The sequence below is a fragment of the Salmo salar genome, chromosome 02 (genome assembly GCF_965601325.2).
Source record: "Salmo salar chromosome 02, fSalSal1, whole genome shotgun sequence".
Taxonomy (NCBI): domain Eukaryota; kingdom Metazoa; phylum Chordata; class Actinopteri; order Salmoniformes; family Salmonidae; genus Salmo; species Salmo salar.
Window position 1 is genome coordinate 14693463 of NC_138292.1, and position 16564 is coordinate 14710026.

The window sequence follows — 16564 nt, forward strand, 5'->3', positions numbered from 1 at the left end:
CAGTCCAATCTCATCCGGGCCTGGCTGAAGGATAAGGAGAAGCAGCTGGAGCGTGATGGCCGGGGACCCGGCAAGGGAGAGGCGGTGGAGCGCATGGTGGAGTGGGTCATGGCCCAGCGAGAGCAGCAGCTGCCGCTCAACGAGAAGAACCTTTTTCAGAGGGCTTCTGAGATCCACAGCCAGGACGGTCACAGCAGCGCCTTCCGTATCTCTTACGACTGGGCTGTGAGCTTCATGCTGCAGCATCGCCTTGGCTGGCAGGCTGTTGGGCGGACCGCCACGGTCAGCTGCCGCTTGCCACGCTCCATGGAGGACAACGCTAACTCCTTCACCAAGTTCACCCGCAAGCACATCCAGGCCCACGATCTGCCCCACACAGGCATAGCTGCCATGGACGAGCTGTCTATCTTTGTAGACATTGAGGTGCTTGCAGATCCAGCCAAAGTGGACAAAGAAGAGGCTCTCCAGCTGGTGGGAACCAGGGAACCTCTGGTCACCATCTATCTGTCAGCGCTGGCTGATGGCACCATGCTACGCACCCTGGTCCTAATCAAGGGGCAGCTCCCCAAGATGCAGGGCACAGGCCTCCCCAACTCTGTCCTGCTGGAGGCCAAGGTGGAGGGATTCACCAGGGACGAGGAGTTGGCACTGTGGGAGTCTCTGGTGTGGCGCCAACACATGCTGGACCAGAACAGGAGTACCAAAGGTATGCTGATCCTGGACGGCCACCGTGGACACGTGTCTAAGGACTTCCTGACCACCCTTGGTGCCACTGGCACCCTGCCGGCCGTGGTCCCCGCTGGCTGCACCTGCCGCCTCCAGCCCCTGGAGATGTGCCTGAGGCCCGTGCTGCAGAGTTTCTTGCTGGCCCGCTGGGCCCGGCTGGCTGCCGAGGGTGGGGCAGCAGGGGTCACACACAAAGACCTAGTGCAGCTGCTAGTGGCCTGGCTAGTGGAGGCCTTGTCCTACCTAGAGGAACAGCCTGATCTGCTGCGACAGTCCTTCCACCTTACTGACTTGGTCCCTGGGCAGCGGGACCAGGAAATGACCAAGACTCTGGCAGAGACCCAGTCAGAGCTGATGAGTACTCTCAGAGAGGCCCTGCTAGGTCCTGAGGTTCTGGAGCCAGAGTCACCAGCAGAGCTCAAGCAGGAAGACAGCAGGGGTAAAGAGGACATGGAGGCTGGAGAAGAGAGGGTAGATGAGGAGCAGGAGGCTGGAGAAGAGAGGGTAGATGAGGAGCAGGAGGCTGGAGAAGAGAGTGTAGATGAGGAGCAAGAGGCTGGAGAAGCTGAGGGTAGATGAGGAGCAAGAGCGAGATGAGGAGCAAGAGGTTAAGGAAGGGAAGGTAGATGAAGAGCAGGAAAGTGGAGAAGGAACGTTAGATGAGAATTACAAGGCAGCTATAGAAATGGACACAACAAAGGATAACATCTTGGAAAAGGTAGAAGAAGAGATGGAGCCGCTGCCAGAGAGCCAGGAGACTGGAGGGTCCCATGAGGAGGTCTCCCCATCTTAGTCCTTCCCTTTCACAAACTCTGAGTTGAATACTGCTCTTCGGTCCTACTCAAGAACATCTGCCGTGTTGCCTTAGGCCACACAGCCTGTGGGTCTTCCCTGCAAATGGCCACAGAAGATTACAGTGCATACTGTTAAAGTACAATTGGTCAACCTTGTAACTTTTTTTTATGTCATCAGTGTGGGGAAACTGAGTGGGGATCCCTTGTTGGACTTGACTGGTTCTACGTTTTGCTTTAATGAACACTGATGCACAACAGACTGGATCCAAACTCCATCAACTGTAAGGCATGTTCTTGTGGTGGAAGTTGTTTTAGTGGTAGAAATCAATTCTAAACAGATCATCAACTGAACACAAAATAATTTTAAGGTGCTATACTGTACATTAATGCATTTTTAATTCAGTTTGAGAATATTTACTATGCCATGTTTAGTATTTTCTAAAAGTTCAATGCCTTTTTGACAGATTGGTGTTGGTTTACAAATTTGCCACCAACTTTTGCTTCCTTGTCCCTTATTGCACTCAAATGACTTTACATACATTCTTTCCTTACCTTGAAAGTAGCCTAATCTATGGGCTAGAGAGACTCAGCCATATTGCTAGAAGGCTAGTGATGACTAGGCCTACAGCTATATAGAGTATTGACTTATAAACAAATGTGATTTGGGTGAACTACCATGTTCTCCTGCCTGTGTCTGTCAATAGATTGTAGTACTGAGGAAGGCTTGACAAGCTTGAGAAATGGTGGGAATGTTGAATTCCTTATGGAGTTACATAATATCTAATGCATTTTGCAGATGTCCAATATGTTCTTTAACAATTATCTGAACTGTACCTCATTTGTCACAGTCATGGACACAGAGATTAAATTAAATTAATCCTTTCTTTTCTGATTTGTCTTTGGTCTGCTCAACACTTCCAAAGAGACATGGGGGATATTGAAATCGTGACAAAGTCAGTCCTGAAGATTCTGAAAGGCACAATCTGGGATACTTCCTGCAGCTCAATGGTCATTTTCATTAATGAAATAGCCTAGGCTTACAATTCTTGATAAAATAATACTTAAATGTTTTATGGGTTTGTAGAATTATCTACTATCATATCATACGGCCTAATTCAAAATATACGTTTGTAATACTCTACTGTTTATGTTTTTGATGTCATTTGAGTCTGTAATGTATATCTTCAAAATATGATTAAAAAAGCAAAGTCAATCTTATGGATTAAGTCCTTACATTCATAGTTGCGTCTAATTTGAAATAGGTTGTTTTTGACTACGGACTGAAACACAACATTGTTAAACCTCCAGACTGTGGCTTTAACCTCACATTCCCCCATATCGAGTTACGCAAGAGATGACCCCTTGACACAGTGTAAGTAGGAAGGTAGCACGAGTTTAATAGACCGTATATCTAATCAGTATGAAACATAGGAAATAAACTGTAAAACAACACTTTAAACGGCATATGTATTTTATAGTGCACTGAATGCAGAACATGTTACCTTGCTTTGCGCCAGAAACGTGTCAGATAAATGTTATGTTGCCGTCAAAGCACTTGACGAAACCGGTTGTAGAAAGTTATGTCAAACTAGAACAGAGGACAGGACCATCGCGCTGGGGTATCTCTTCGTTCATATATTAATGGATAGTTCGTTTGGCATCGCCCTGTGCCCCGGTTGGGCTGGGTTTATGTCATTTTGATCAATCCATTGTCTATTGGTCTCAAAACGAAATAACCACCACCGGGCCATGCAAAACGAAATGCACTCAATACTTATTTCTACGTGCAACGTTATGTTGCCAAAAACACTCCCCTTTCCTCCCTCAATCCATTTACCCTATAAAACCCGCACCAAGCATTGCTCCACTCTCATACCAGCTGAAAGAACCCATAGAAAGCCCGGATTCCTGTGGATACCTCGGACGAAGAAAGTCTGCAAGATGGGTTTGTCCAATCTTCTTGCTTTTTCACTCATTTTCGTAACTTTTAGGAAATCTGTCAAAAAACATAGAAATGGGGAGTGACAAAGTTAATGATTGAATAGCAAAGTCAATCTACTAGAACATAATGCTAACTACTCCCATAGCGTCAACTTTTCATTAACGTAATTTAACCTAGAGCTGAATGTATTGCATTATGTATGTGTGTGTGTGTGTGTGTGTGTGTGTGTATATTTGAGTAAGACAACCAATGAAATATGTCCAGGACCGCTACCTCCGCCTTTGTGCAAGGAGGAGCAGGAGGAGCACTGCCAGAGCCCTGCAAAATGACCTCCAGCAGGCCACAAATGTGCATGTGTCTGCTCAAACGGTCAGAAACAGACTCCATGAGGGTGGTATGAGGGCCCGACGTCCACAGGTGGGGGTTGTGCTTACAGCCCAACACCGTGCAGGACGTTTGCCATTTGCCAGAGAACACCAAGATTGGCAAATTCTCCACTGGCGCCCTGTGCTCTTCACAGATGAAAGCAGGTTCACACTGAGCACATGTGACAGAGTCTGGAGATGCCGTGGAGAACGTTCTGCTGCCTGCAACATCCTCCAGCATGACCGGTTTGGCGGTGGGTCAGTCATGGTGTGGGGTGGCATTTCTTTGGGGGGGCCGCACAGCCCTCCATGTGCTCGCCTGAGGTAGCCTGACTGCCATTAGGTACCGAGATGAGATCATCAGACCCCTTGTGAGACCATATGCTGGTGCGGTTGGCCCTGGGTTCCTCCTAATGCAAGACAATGCTAGACCTCATGTGGCTGCAGTGTCAGCAGTTCCTGCAAGAGGAAGGCATTGATGCTATGGACTGGCCCGCCTGTTCCCCAGACCTGAATCCAATTGAGCACATCTGGGACATCATGTCTCGCTCCATCCACCAACGCCACCTTGCACCACAGACTGTCCAGGAGTTGGCGGATGCTTTAGTCCAGGTCTGGGAGGAGATCCCTCAGGAGACCATCCGCCACCTCATCAGGAGCATGCCCAGGCATTGTAGGGAGGTCATACAGGCACGTGGAGGCCACACACACTACTGAGCCTCATTTTGACTTGTTTTAAGGACATTACATCAAAGTTGGATCAGCCTGTAGTGTGGTTTTCCACTTTAATTTTGAGTGTGACTCCAAATCCAGACCTCCATGGGTTGATAAATTGGATTTCCATTGATTCATTTTTGTGTGATTTTGTTGTCAGCACATTCAACTATGTAAAGAAAAAAGTATTTAATAAGATTATTTCATTCATTCAGATCTAGGATGTGTTATTTTAGTGTTCCCTTTATTTTTTTGAGCAGTGTATATATTGGCACTCGTGCATTGCCTTACAAATGCAAAAGGACTGGATGAAATGGAAGTTACAGCGATATTTCAATTAGATTTAATCATGTAATGTTTCCCTAAATAAGCTGCTTGCTATGTTTTTACTATAGGATACTTTGTCTTTCACACACCATTTTGAATTAAAGTAAAAACTGTTTTCAGCATGGACCTTCACACCTGGTCACACAATTGCATAGGTTTGGTGGTTTAAATCAGTGGTTTGCAACCTTTTTAGGTTATTGTACCACCAAGTACATTTTGCTCTCCCAGAGTGCCCTTGAAGTACCCCCACATTTGCATTTTACCAGTAAGCCTATGTTCTCATGAGTCTTCAAGTACCCCCTGTGGATAGGCCAAGTACCCCCAGGTCCTAACCAGGGGTCCTAGTACCCCCTGTGGATAGGCCAAGTATCCCCCAGGTCCTAGTACCCCTGGCTGGGAAACACTGGTCTAAATGATGCAACCACCAGATTGCCTGCTTCACATTGTGTAAGTAGCCTATGCGTTTGAATGGGGTCCTGTTTATTCTCGTGTGCAGTGACACTAAACTGGGGGGTTGGGGTTCAGTGTAAAAGGTATCTTGCTCTAGTGCTTGTTGCCTTGTTCATCTTAAAGTATCCACTTTATCGTGATGATTCAGCAGAACCACTGAAAAATAACTTTCTATGCATTATTCCATTTTAAATGGAAATGTCCTTTTGACAGTTAGACTGTAGCCTATTTTCATAACAGAGAATTTGGTAGATCCAACAATGATGCAAGATACTCATCCACATTTCTTTGGACCTGCAACAGTCAAACCCATTAAATGAACGCAAGCTGAACTTGTGGGCTTGTATATCTTAGAAGGAATTGTGTTGTGAAATGTTGGACTGGAGACTAGTTTCCTGGAAGATTGCTTGATATCTGTTGTGGTTTCCACATGTTTTTTTCTCACTATTGTTTCTTAGCTGCAACAATGGTTTAGGCCGAAACCATTGTTTGCCATGTGGAAGGAAAATGGCACAGCTTCGATCCTGACTAAAGCAATCGTTTATTCCAAATAAAGGTAGCACTAAATTATGGCAGGATTTGGTACAATAATAAAAAATAAATAAAAACATGAGCTGGCGCACACCCAGAAAATAGTTAGTGTGGAGGTGCTGACTAACGGCGAATAAACTATCAAAATAAAGTCGCACACTCCAAGTATAATCTCCCAGCAATTTAATGGTTATTTACCAACGTTTCGGCATCACTGTGCCTTCCTCATCTTTATTTTGATAGTTTATAGGATTTGGTACAATGCCAAAGACAACCAGCACTCTGGATCAGCAGAGTCCTTCTAAGTTCCACAGATATACATAGACATGTCATTATCTCACTTCGCTCTATCAACAGTAGCCTTACCATTCATGCTAATGAAGCTTATCTGAAATCTATACAGTCTCTGAACGATTGTTGTCTAGACCCAGTCACCATAGGAGTTTAGGACCCTGAGATGGGCTTTAACCATTGTTGTTCTGTAAATCAAGGTTACTGACCCAACCCTGTCAGTCTCTTGTGAATCGATGTCTGCACTGTTGAATTGCTATTATTCTGTAACTCAAGACATGCGTCCAAGTTGGCATAGCCTAAACCACTTTTGATTACCATTAATGTAGTGGCTGTGATTAGGGAGCAGGAACTCTCAGTGGGGTGTTGGCGCTAGAGGTCGACCACTAATCGGAATGGCCGATTTAATTAGGGCCGATTTCATGTTTTCTTAACAATCAGTATTTTTGGCCACCGATTTGCCGACTTATTTATATATATATTTTTAAACCTTTATTTAACTAGGCAAGTCAGTTAAGAACACATTCTTATTTTCAATGACGGCCTAGGAACAGTGGGTTAACTGCCTTGTTCAGGGGCAGAACAACAGATTTTTACCTTGTCAGCTTGGGGACTCAACCTAACGTTAACTAGCCCAACGTTCTAACCACCTGCTTTACGTTGCCAAGGTAAGTTGCTAGCTAGCATTAAACTTATCTTATAAAAAAAACAATCAATCATAAACACTAGTTAACTACACATGGTTGATATTACTAGTTTATCTAGCGTGTCCTGCGTTGCATATAATCGATGTGGTGCGCATTCGCGAAAAAGGACTGTCTTTGCTCCGACGTGTACCTAACCATAAACATCAATGTCTTTCTTAAAATCAATACACAAGTATATATTTTTAAACCTGCATATTTAGTTAATATTGCCTGCTAACATGAATTTCTTTTAACTAGGGAAAATGTGTCACTTCTCTTGCAAACAGAGTCAGGGTATATGCAGCAGTTTGGGCCGCCTGGCTCGTTGCGAACTGTGAAGACTATTTCTTCCTAACAAAGACAGCCGACTTCGCCAAACGGGGATGATTTAACAAAAGCGCATTTGCGAAAAAAGCACAATCGTTGCACGACTGTACCTAACCATAAACATCAATGCCTTTCTTAAAATCAACACACAGAAGTATATATTTTTAAACCTGCATATTTAGCTAAAAGAAATGCAGGTTAGCAGGCAATATTAACCAGGTGAAATTGTGTCAGTTCTCTTGCGTTCGTTGCACGCAGAATCAGGGTATATGCAACAGTTTGGGCCGCCTGGCTCGTTGCGAACTAATTTTCCAGAATTTTATGGAACTATGAAATAACATTGTAGGTTGTGCGACATAACAGGAATATTTAGATTTATAGATGCCACCCGTTAGATAAAATACGGAACTGTTCCGTATGTCACTGAAAGAATGTTTTCGAGATGATAGTTTCCGGATTTGACCATATTAATGACCTAAGGTTTATTAGATTATAGTTAGGTCTAGGATTTGATATTTGATGGAGCAGTCTGACTGAGCGGTGGTAGGCAGCAGCAGGCTCGTAATAGTCAGAGGTATATGGTTTAGAGAGTTAGTCGACGCGTCATAATTCCTGTAATAACTTGCGGCTGAACTTGAAAGGGGTTCCTTCGTTATTTTACCGTTCATGTCTTCCATAGAGAATGTCTTGATCTACTTCAAATAAGGTCTGTGTTTTGTGCTTAAACCTCCTCGGCGTTTTGATACCCGTGTAAATCTCACTAGGTAACGTTTGTCAACCTATTTTAATAAATCCACTCTACAAAAAAAATTATTTGCTTATATTGATCAGAGTTATATCCTATCTACACAGTTATAAAATTGGCAAGGTGGTGTAACCCTAAACCAAACACAGACCTTATTTTAAGTTAATCTAAAAATATCCTATGGAATAAATGAAGGAAACGCTTTTCAGATTTTGCTAGAAGGTGTCAAGGGAATTGTGACTCGCACTTTGGTAGTCAATTCTTACCATGCCCATTATTAAAATAGGATTTCCTGCATATAGAAATTACAGTTTTTGTTTTCAGCATTCATCACAGGTAACTTAAACTCTATTTTTATTATTCAAACAGTTGAGAGTATTTGTCTCCTAAGCAGACTCTTCAGTATTGTTGTCACTTCAGAGGTGTGTGTGTGCATATAAAAAAAAATCATCATCATCATCAATAATAATAATAATCAGCCGATTAATCGGTATCGGCGTTGAAAAATCATTATCGGTCGACCTCTAGTTGGCACCATAGTGGGGAATGACAATTTGTCTTTTCTTTTTTTTTGTTGTCAAATCTTACACACATAATTGGCCTAAAAATAGTTAATATGTAAATATCTGTATGACCTTGATATAGAAAGTTCTGATGTATTAATGAACAGAATCTGCACACTGGTATATTCTCAACAGTGCTCCGTTTATTTATTTGGACCCTAGAGCAAACATTGGCTGGGTAAATAATCGTTGCATTTTTGGGACCATGTTGTGCTGATTTGATTTGTTCTCTGACATTCACAATCATAACATTAGAGATATAACATTGCATTACAGATTTGTACAGTAAAAGTGCATTTACCTACTATTCTGATTGCTGCCAGTAACAGCAACCTTGGGAAAGGAAGACAAAGTGGACAAGTGAATGTCTCCTTTCACACACTCATTCTGCAACAGTTTTACAACAAAAATGTCTCTCTACATGACTTACCTGTGATGAAACTACTAGGTCATTTTAAACATATGCCTAACAACTGTATGACGAATGCATATATGACTTGTAGGTGTGACAGTTTCTGTGGTTGTTACCTGCCATAGATGTCCAGCAGTAATAGTAAACACAGAGATTGCTGTGTGTGGCAGTGAAGTTATTTGGAGAACTCTATGAAAAGGACACTTGCTGTTTGCTTGTGTTTTTCCAGCAACTAAATGCACAGGCTGTGGACCTGGCTACAAAAGCCCACTGGATGCCATGAAGGGTGAGTTGTTTTCTGGGAAACACAAGCTTAGCTCACCCCATGTGTTTTAGGAAGGATTGACATTAAGGTCTAAAGGGCACTTGCCCATCAGACAAGTCAGGACTATTTATTTATTTTTTGGGTTGCCTGAGTTTGTCAGTTGCATGAAAATGTTGTTTACACACACAAATGCCATAAATTGTCTATATTTTACTGGAACTTTGAGGAACCAGACATATCAGTTTTAGGCTACTGGAATTGTTTGCGGTTTGATTCTTTGCGCTTTGTGTTTGGTTATATTCAGTAACCACCTCCCCAGATGGGAAAACCACAGCAGGCTCAACTTACCCCACTGGTCAGTTGACTAGGAAATAGTGCAACCCTTAATATCCATCCCTCTTTGGGATTTGCGGTTGTCATGGTCCTTGTTCTTGTGGTCAGGGAGGAGTGAATGACGGTAGTGCCTCCTGAAACGGGGATCTTGTTTTTGAAGGTCCACGTGAGGAGATTGTGTACCTGCCCTGCATTTATCGCAACACTGGCATCCAGAAACCAGACTACCTTGCCACTGTCGACGTGGACCCCAAGTCTCCTACTTATTGTCAGGTACTGCTGATCTATATCAAACAACCACTGCCTTGCTTTTGATTTTCACACCTGTCGTCAGTGGTCGGTAGTTTAAATACTGAAGAGATGACAGTATTATACATGACCTTTGACCTTGTGGATTAAAGAGTGACCTGGTAATGTCTGCGCGTACAGGTCATCCACAGACTGCCCATGCCCAACCTGAATGACGAGCTACACCACTCTGGTTGGAACGCCTGCAGCAGCTGTTTTGGCGACTCATCCAAGAAGCGCAACCGACTTATCCTGCCCTCGCTCATCTCCTCCCGGGTCTACATAGTGGACACTGGGACAGACCCCCGCGCTCCACAGATGCACAAGGTAAAGGGTCACCCTTCTACAGCAGGTGATGGGTTATAGTGATACTACAGAACTCGGTGACCATGTTGCACAGCTAAGGTTTTTTTTTTCTTCTTCAGAACATCAACAAATGAAACGCATCAAATCCAGTCAACGCCACACAATGTCATACAGACACATCAAATCCAGTCAACGCCACACAATGTCATACAGACACATCAAATCCAGTCAACGCCACACAATGTCATACAGACACATCAAATCCAGTCAACGCCACACAATGTCATACAGACACATCAAATCCAGTCAACGCCACACAATGTCATACAAGGAGCTCCAGCACACGACGAATCAAAAACAGACAATTGAATGTACAGATTTGGTCAAGCCTCGTACCCATCTCTCACCAACAGCCTGTAGCCATCTTCTCAAATATGCATCATTTGTTTTTTAAAGGAAAGTGTCCAAACCCATGCAGGTTGTAATCTGATCTAAACCAAAGGATTGCTTCCTCACAGATTGTGGAGCCCACAGATATCTTCTGGAAGACGGGCCTGGCCAACCCCCACACCACACACTGCCTGGGCAGTGGCCAGATTATGATCAGCAGCTTGGGAGATCCATCTGGCAATGGCAAAGGTAGGAGGAGACAACACGCTGCAGTAGGGGGACAGACTGTGTGTTCTGGGCAAAAGAAAGCAGACAACACCTGATGCTTCTCTCCTTGTCCTCAGCCTCATACAATGTATGTGACCTAGAAACACTTTACTCTGTATCATACAGATAAGAATAGGGATTAATAAAAAACATGCCTATATTTAAGCAATAAGGCCCGGGGGGTGTGGTATATGGCCAATATAATACGGCTAAGGGCTATTCGTAGTCATGACACAACGCAGAGTGCCTGGATACAGCCCATAGCTGTATATTGGCCATATACCACAAACACCTGAGGTGCCAAATTGCTGTTATAAACAGGTTACATACATAATTAGAACAATACAAATGTTTTGTCATACCTGTGGTATATGGTCTGATACCACAGCTTTCAGCCAGTCAACATTTAGGGATGGAACCACCCAGTTTATAATAAGGGACTAAAGGCTCTACAATCTACAATGATAAAGAATACTGGGTGGGGCAAGGGAGTGTCATTTAGACAAGTTAATATTCATTTGGATTAGATGACTGATGCAGGATGTGTTTCTCTCAGGTGGCTTTATCTTGCTGGATGGTAAAACGTTTGAGGTGGTTGGTAACTGGGAGCTTCCTGGTGAGGCGGCACCTTTTGGTTATGACTTCTGGTACCAGCCCCGACACAACGTCATGATGAGCACCGAATGGGGAGCGCCCAAAGCCCTCGCCTACGGTTTCAACCTGGAACATGTCAAAGAAGGTGTGTAAATAGAGGTGATACGTGTGTTTGTATTACACTTGTTGAGAACAATGTTTCAATGCTGCTGTTCTGTCTGCAGGTCTCTATGGATCGAAGATCCACGTGTGGGACTGGACCACTCACAAGCGGCTACAGTCCCTGGACCTGGGGGAGGAGGGCGCCATTCCTCTGGAGATCCGCTTCCTCCATGATCCCGCCGCCACGGAGGGCTACGTCGGTTGTGCACTCCAAGGAACCGTCTTCCGTTTCTACAGGACCCCAGTGAGCAACACATTCATACATAGGAAAAAGTAGAATAACATGTATGATCTCTCTTGCTTTTGTTTTTGGCTGAGTGTCTTCTAAAATGGTACTGTCTCAACAGAAAGGAGACTGGGCTGCTGAGAAGGTTATCCACGTCCCCAGTAAGAAAGTGGAGGGATGGGCTTTGCCAGTGATGCCAAGTGAGTGTGTGTGTGTGGGGGGAAAATGTTGATGGGAAAGTACTGCAGATTAGGGATACATTTAACACTTCCAGTACATATTGAACATTTGGAATTGGGTGTAGCTACCCGTTCCATAATCAAATGGAAATACCAAATTAAATGGGTTTTCCTGAATTTGATGGATGCTGTGTGATCTGTTCATCTCAGGTCTGATCACAGATATTCTGATCTCCCTGGACGACCGCTTCCTATACTTCAGTAACTGGCTGCACGGAGACATACGACAGTATGACATCACAAACAGGAGGAACCCACGTCTGGCTGGCCAGGTGAGATCACAAGTTTACAAAATGGCGGATTTTTATTATTTTACACCCACCAAAAATGTTTCATCTTACAGGCAATGGTCTTGGACAGAGGTATTAAACATGACAAGTCCATATTTTTTATGTGGATACTTAAATTAATCATCTTCATCAGTCTGCCTATGTGATGTGTACCTGTGTTTGGGTCAAGCAAGTGGCCTCCTACATTTACATGTTGGTCATCTAGCAGACGCTCTTATCCAGAGCGACTTATTCAGTTCATTCAACTTAAGGTAGCTAGTTAGGACAGTCTCCTGAAATGGTTAGTTGTCCACTGACTGTGTTCACATCTCCCTGTGTATTCAGCTCTTCTTGGGAGGGAGCATCCTAAACGATGGCCCTGTCAAAGTACTGGAGGACCCAGAGAATCAGAGCCAACCACCCCCACGCACAATCAAGGTGTGTAAGAATAACAATCTATGCCCAAACTCACGCTTCACATACACTGGCAGAATGTTTGCAGTAGGTCAAAAGTAGGTGTTTAGGTTGCGTTTGTAAGGTGCAGACAACGACTTGTGTGTACATGTGCTCCACACCAGGGGAAGAGGATCCCAGGGAGCCCCCAGATGTTGCAGCTCAGTCTGGATGGGAAGAGACTGTACGTCACCACCTCTCTCTACAGCGGCTGGGACAAGCAGTTCTACCCGGAAATGATCAAGTGAGGACCTGTTCATCTGTCTTAGATTTTTCTATTACTCAGTGGTGTAAAGTACTTAAGTAAAAATACTTTAAAGTACTACTTAAGTAGATAAGTCTTTTGATACTTAAGTATATTTAAAACCAAATACTTTTAGACTTACTCAAGTAGTATTTTTCTGGGTGACTTTTACTATGAAGGCATCTTTACTTTTACTCAAGAATTACAATTTCCCACCACTTTACATGTGGTCAATGCACACAAAATGTCAGTAACAGGTTTCAGTTGTAAGCTACTGCTCTTATAAGTGTTTTCAATATCATGGGCTGCTTCAATAAGATCTTTAACACCAATAGTTAAACACTATCAAATGGAATACTTGACTCTATTTCTTATTTTCCCTTGTCTGTTTCTATCTTTGTTCAGGGAGGGTTCTGTTATGATGCAGATTGACGTGAACACAGCCAATGGTGGCCTCAAGGTGAACGAGAACTTCCTGGTCGACTTTGGGAAAGAGCCCAATGGCCCGGCCTTGGCCCACGAGCTACGATACCCTGGGGGAGACTGCACCTCTGACATCTGGCTGTAAAGTTACGCAGGAGGCCCCAGTTTTCCCCCTCTCATTCCCACCATACTTTACATAGACTTCATGTAACTTATATTAGTTGGAAACGGGTGGGGAAGGAGGCTTACTCTCGAGCCTCATGCCCTATAATGCTGCCTAATCATTGTATGCTGCTTTGCTTTAAATGCGTAATTGTGCCTTAAATCATTATCTCATCTATGGACCAAATGTTATCTGTTCTTTGTTACTTCTAATGCCAGTGGTGAAACTCAGGTTTTAAAAAATTCGAACATATGGAATTCATAGACTAACATCTGATGGCGATGTATAACCTACTGTTTTAAGAATATGAAGATGTTCTAATTTTCATAATTCCTTAATGGCCCGAGTGTGTGTGTGTGTGTTCAGCAGGGTTGAATGAATCTGTATGTCTGGACTATTGATTACTCTTAATTTAATAGTAAAATGGGTGTAGTGAAACATGTTGTTTTACAGGGTTATCCATAGTAGTACAGTGCCCCTGTAGTAAATTAGGGTTCAGTGACTTGCTCAAATGCACATCAACAGATTTTTCACCTTGTTGGTGCAGGTATTCAAACCAGCAACCTTTCAGTTACTGGCCCAACGCTCTAACTACTAGGCTAACTACCTCTAACCACCAGGCTACCAATTCTGCTACATTAATAATGGTTTGCATAATTATTATACAGTTTATTTGATTTAAATACTCATTGCACTACATTGACTACATGTTCATTTGCAAGATATCAATGGTTTTAAATAATACATTGAATAAATATACTGCATATTCATACTGGTTTAGTCATTGAATGATAATAATAATTGATCACTGAGTCTCATAGCTATGGTTCATTATACTACACGTCTGGAATGACCTTGAAGCATGACCCTTAAGCAAATCTATCAAGTGATATCAAAAGCTTTCTCAAGCTTGGGTGAGTCATTTACCCACTTTAGACCAATATTTGGGCCAGTGGGTATCACTGCAATGATTTATTTTAAAGGACTTAACATTTTGGCATTACTGGTTTGTATTGGAAAATGGCTCCAATTAACTTTTGATGGTGGCCAAGTTGTGTGAACTGGAGCAAAGATCCTTTGGCTGGCTGGATTTAGTAGCTAATGAGCCTTATAATTTATAATTGCTCAACAGCGCCTGCTACTGCCCACATCAAGTGCAGGTGACCTATAAACTTTCTCAATTTTACTCCAGGCATGATTTGGCCAGCTACTTTCCTACATCCCTAAACTGAATCAATCCATACTACTTTCAGATCCAATGATGTGGTTAATTAACATCAGAAGTGAGAAAATTAATATTGTCAGATAATGCAAATAGATCATTGCTATCAGCACAGCAGTCCCATTTTTCATGCCAGGCTTGGCCATACGCGTGTGTGACAGAGTGGAAATTCCAGAGAGGGGGGGGCAAACACTCCACTCTGCACAAACACACCCAAGACGCACCATGGTCTGGGGCAACAGTACTTCTAGGTCTCAGGAGAGCAGTAGCTGATGCATCGCTACTACATCCTCCTGCATCCCCAGCAGCCAGGCAGAGCACAACTGTGTGATCCAAGTCCAAGCACTGTGACAAAGTGGGGAAGCCCCTCATACAACATACTGAACAAGCATACTATTGACCCATAAAAGGCATTTTTGTATCTGTGGCAACAGTACTTCTACATCTCTGGAAGCTTCCAGCGAGTGCACTTAGCCATCCGCTATGACAAATTAAACAAGTTTATGGTAATGAAAGGTATATTATCAATACATTGGTAAAGGATAGGCCTATGTCAGTGGAGGCTGCTGAGGGGAGGACTGGTCATAATAATGCCTGGAATGGAGCGAATGGAAACCATGTGTTTGATGTTGTTGACCTCCACCTTTCCCACTCATTACCATATGCCTGTCCTCCCCAATGAAGGTGCCACCAACCTTCTGTGGCCTATGTATAATACAGTGGTAGTATAGTGTACCCTACTCTACCCTATTACGCACTTTTGGATGTAGCTAAAATTTTCACGTTCTCTTCAGCAATTTTCCATGTTTTACAACAATATTAATAACACTTATTGTGGAGTAGTTTGTCATAATGCACAAATATTTTACACAGGCACTAAGCAGGCAGCCCTAGTCTGTCTGTCACCTCTCCAATAAGTAGTTCAGAGAACTCGGCACTGAACGCATTCTAAATGGAGCAGAGAAATTGGATCTCAAAAAAACTTAAGCTAATCAGCCAATACAATCTTAAAGGTAGGAGTTATGTTTCTACTTGTTCATAGCACTCAAAGAGTGGCGTGGCCTTCAAGACAACGAGGAGTTTGATACGCGAGTTAGCTGGTGTATCTACTTATGTGCTAGCAAGCACGCAACGTTAATCCCTCAGGTTTAGGTTAGCAGCTAGTCGGCTATTAACTTGGTAGCTAGATATTAGATACAAAAACACCCGAGTAAAGAATTTGTCATAATGGTTAATCTAGCTACTAAGATAGACCGGTATTTCTTGTCATCGTTTAAGGAAGATAGGTAGCTAACGCTAGATAGCTAAATCTGACCAGGAATGAGGAGGCGGCTATAGCTACTAAGTTATAGCTAACTAAAATAAAAAGTTCTAATGTTAGCTACCTAGCAAATAACGTTACGCTCTGAACTAGTCAGCAAGCTCGACAACTAGCTGGCTAGTGGACTGTTAACTAACTACTGTCAGTTAGTTAGCTAGCTAGTGTTTGATTTTCTACCTAACGTTAACGTTACTCATCTGAAGCGAGTTAGCCATCTCTAACGTTAGCGTTCTAGTAAATGTTTTGCCAACGTTAGTTGCTAGCAAAGTTAATCGCAACTGCAGCATATTTATAACGTTAACCACACGTGTCAAATGTTTGTATACCTATCTCCATGACACACACCCACCCCTTGCCTAGACGGTGTTGGTTGGCTAGACACTTGTATGATTCTGTTTGGACGATTAGGATAACTATGCTAGCTATGCGTATTTCCCTGCCTTGTCCCTGCTTATTGAAACGGCTAATTCAACAACAACTTGCTGCAGCCAGTTAGCGAAGGGTTAATTCATATTCCATCTGCTGA

General features: G+C 43.2%; 1 protein-coding gene across 4 annotated transcripts; it reads left to right on the forward strand.

The window, feature by feature from the left end:
- The first annotated feature begins 3363 nt into the window (after positions 1-3363).
- On the forward strand, positions 3364-14265 carry LOC106574568 (methanethiol oxidase). Of its 4 annotated transcripts, none has more exons than XM_014150556.3 (13): positions 3364-3465; positions 9103-9159; positions 9443-9493; positions 9632-9744; positions 9901-10086; positions 10584-10704; positions 11279-11461; positions 11541-11722; positions 11826-11865; positions 12094-12215; positions 12558-12650; positions 12791-12909; positions 13315-14265. In XM_014150556.3, exons 1-13 carry the CDS (start codon positions 3462-3464, stop codon positions 13475-13477), a joined length of 1434 nt encoding a protein of 477 aa, XP_014006031.2. In that variant the 5' UTR covers positions 3364-3461; the 3' UTR covers positions 13478-14265. The 4 variants fall into 4 exon arrangements, with proteins under 4 accessions (XP_014006031.2, XP_014006027.2, XP_045554193.1 ...); XM_014150552.3 differs by having other exon boundaries at positions 3366-3465; positions 11826-11904; XM_045698237.2 differs by lacking the exon at positions 9443-9493 and having other exon boundaries at positions 3367-3465.
- Positions 14266-16564: the final 2299 nt, after the last annotated feature.

Coding starts and splice junctions, on each gene's coding strand:
- LOC106574568 (XM_014150552.3), top strand. Junction 9,745..9,900: donor AGTCTCCTACTTATTGTCAG/GTACTGCTGATC, acceptor CTGCGCGTACAG/GTCATCCACAGACTGCCCAT. Junction 12,216..12,557: donor ACCCACGTCTGGCTGGCCAG/GTGAGATCACAA, acceptor CTGTGTATTCAG/CTCTTCTTGGGAGGGAGCAT.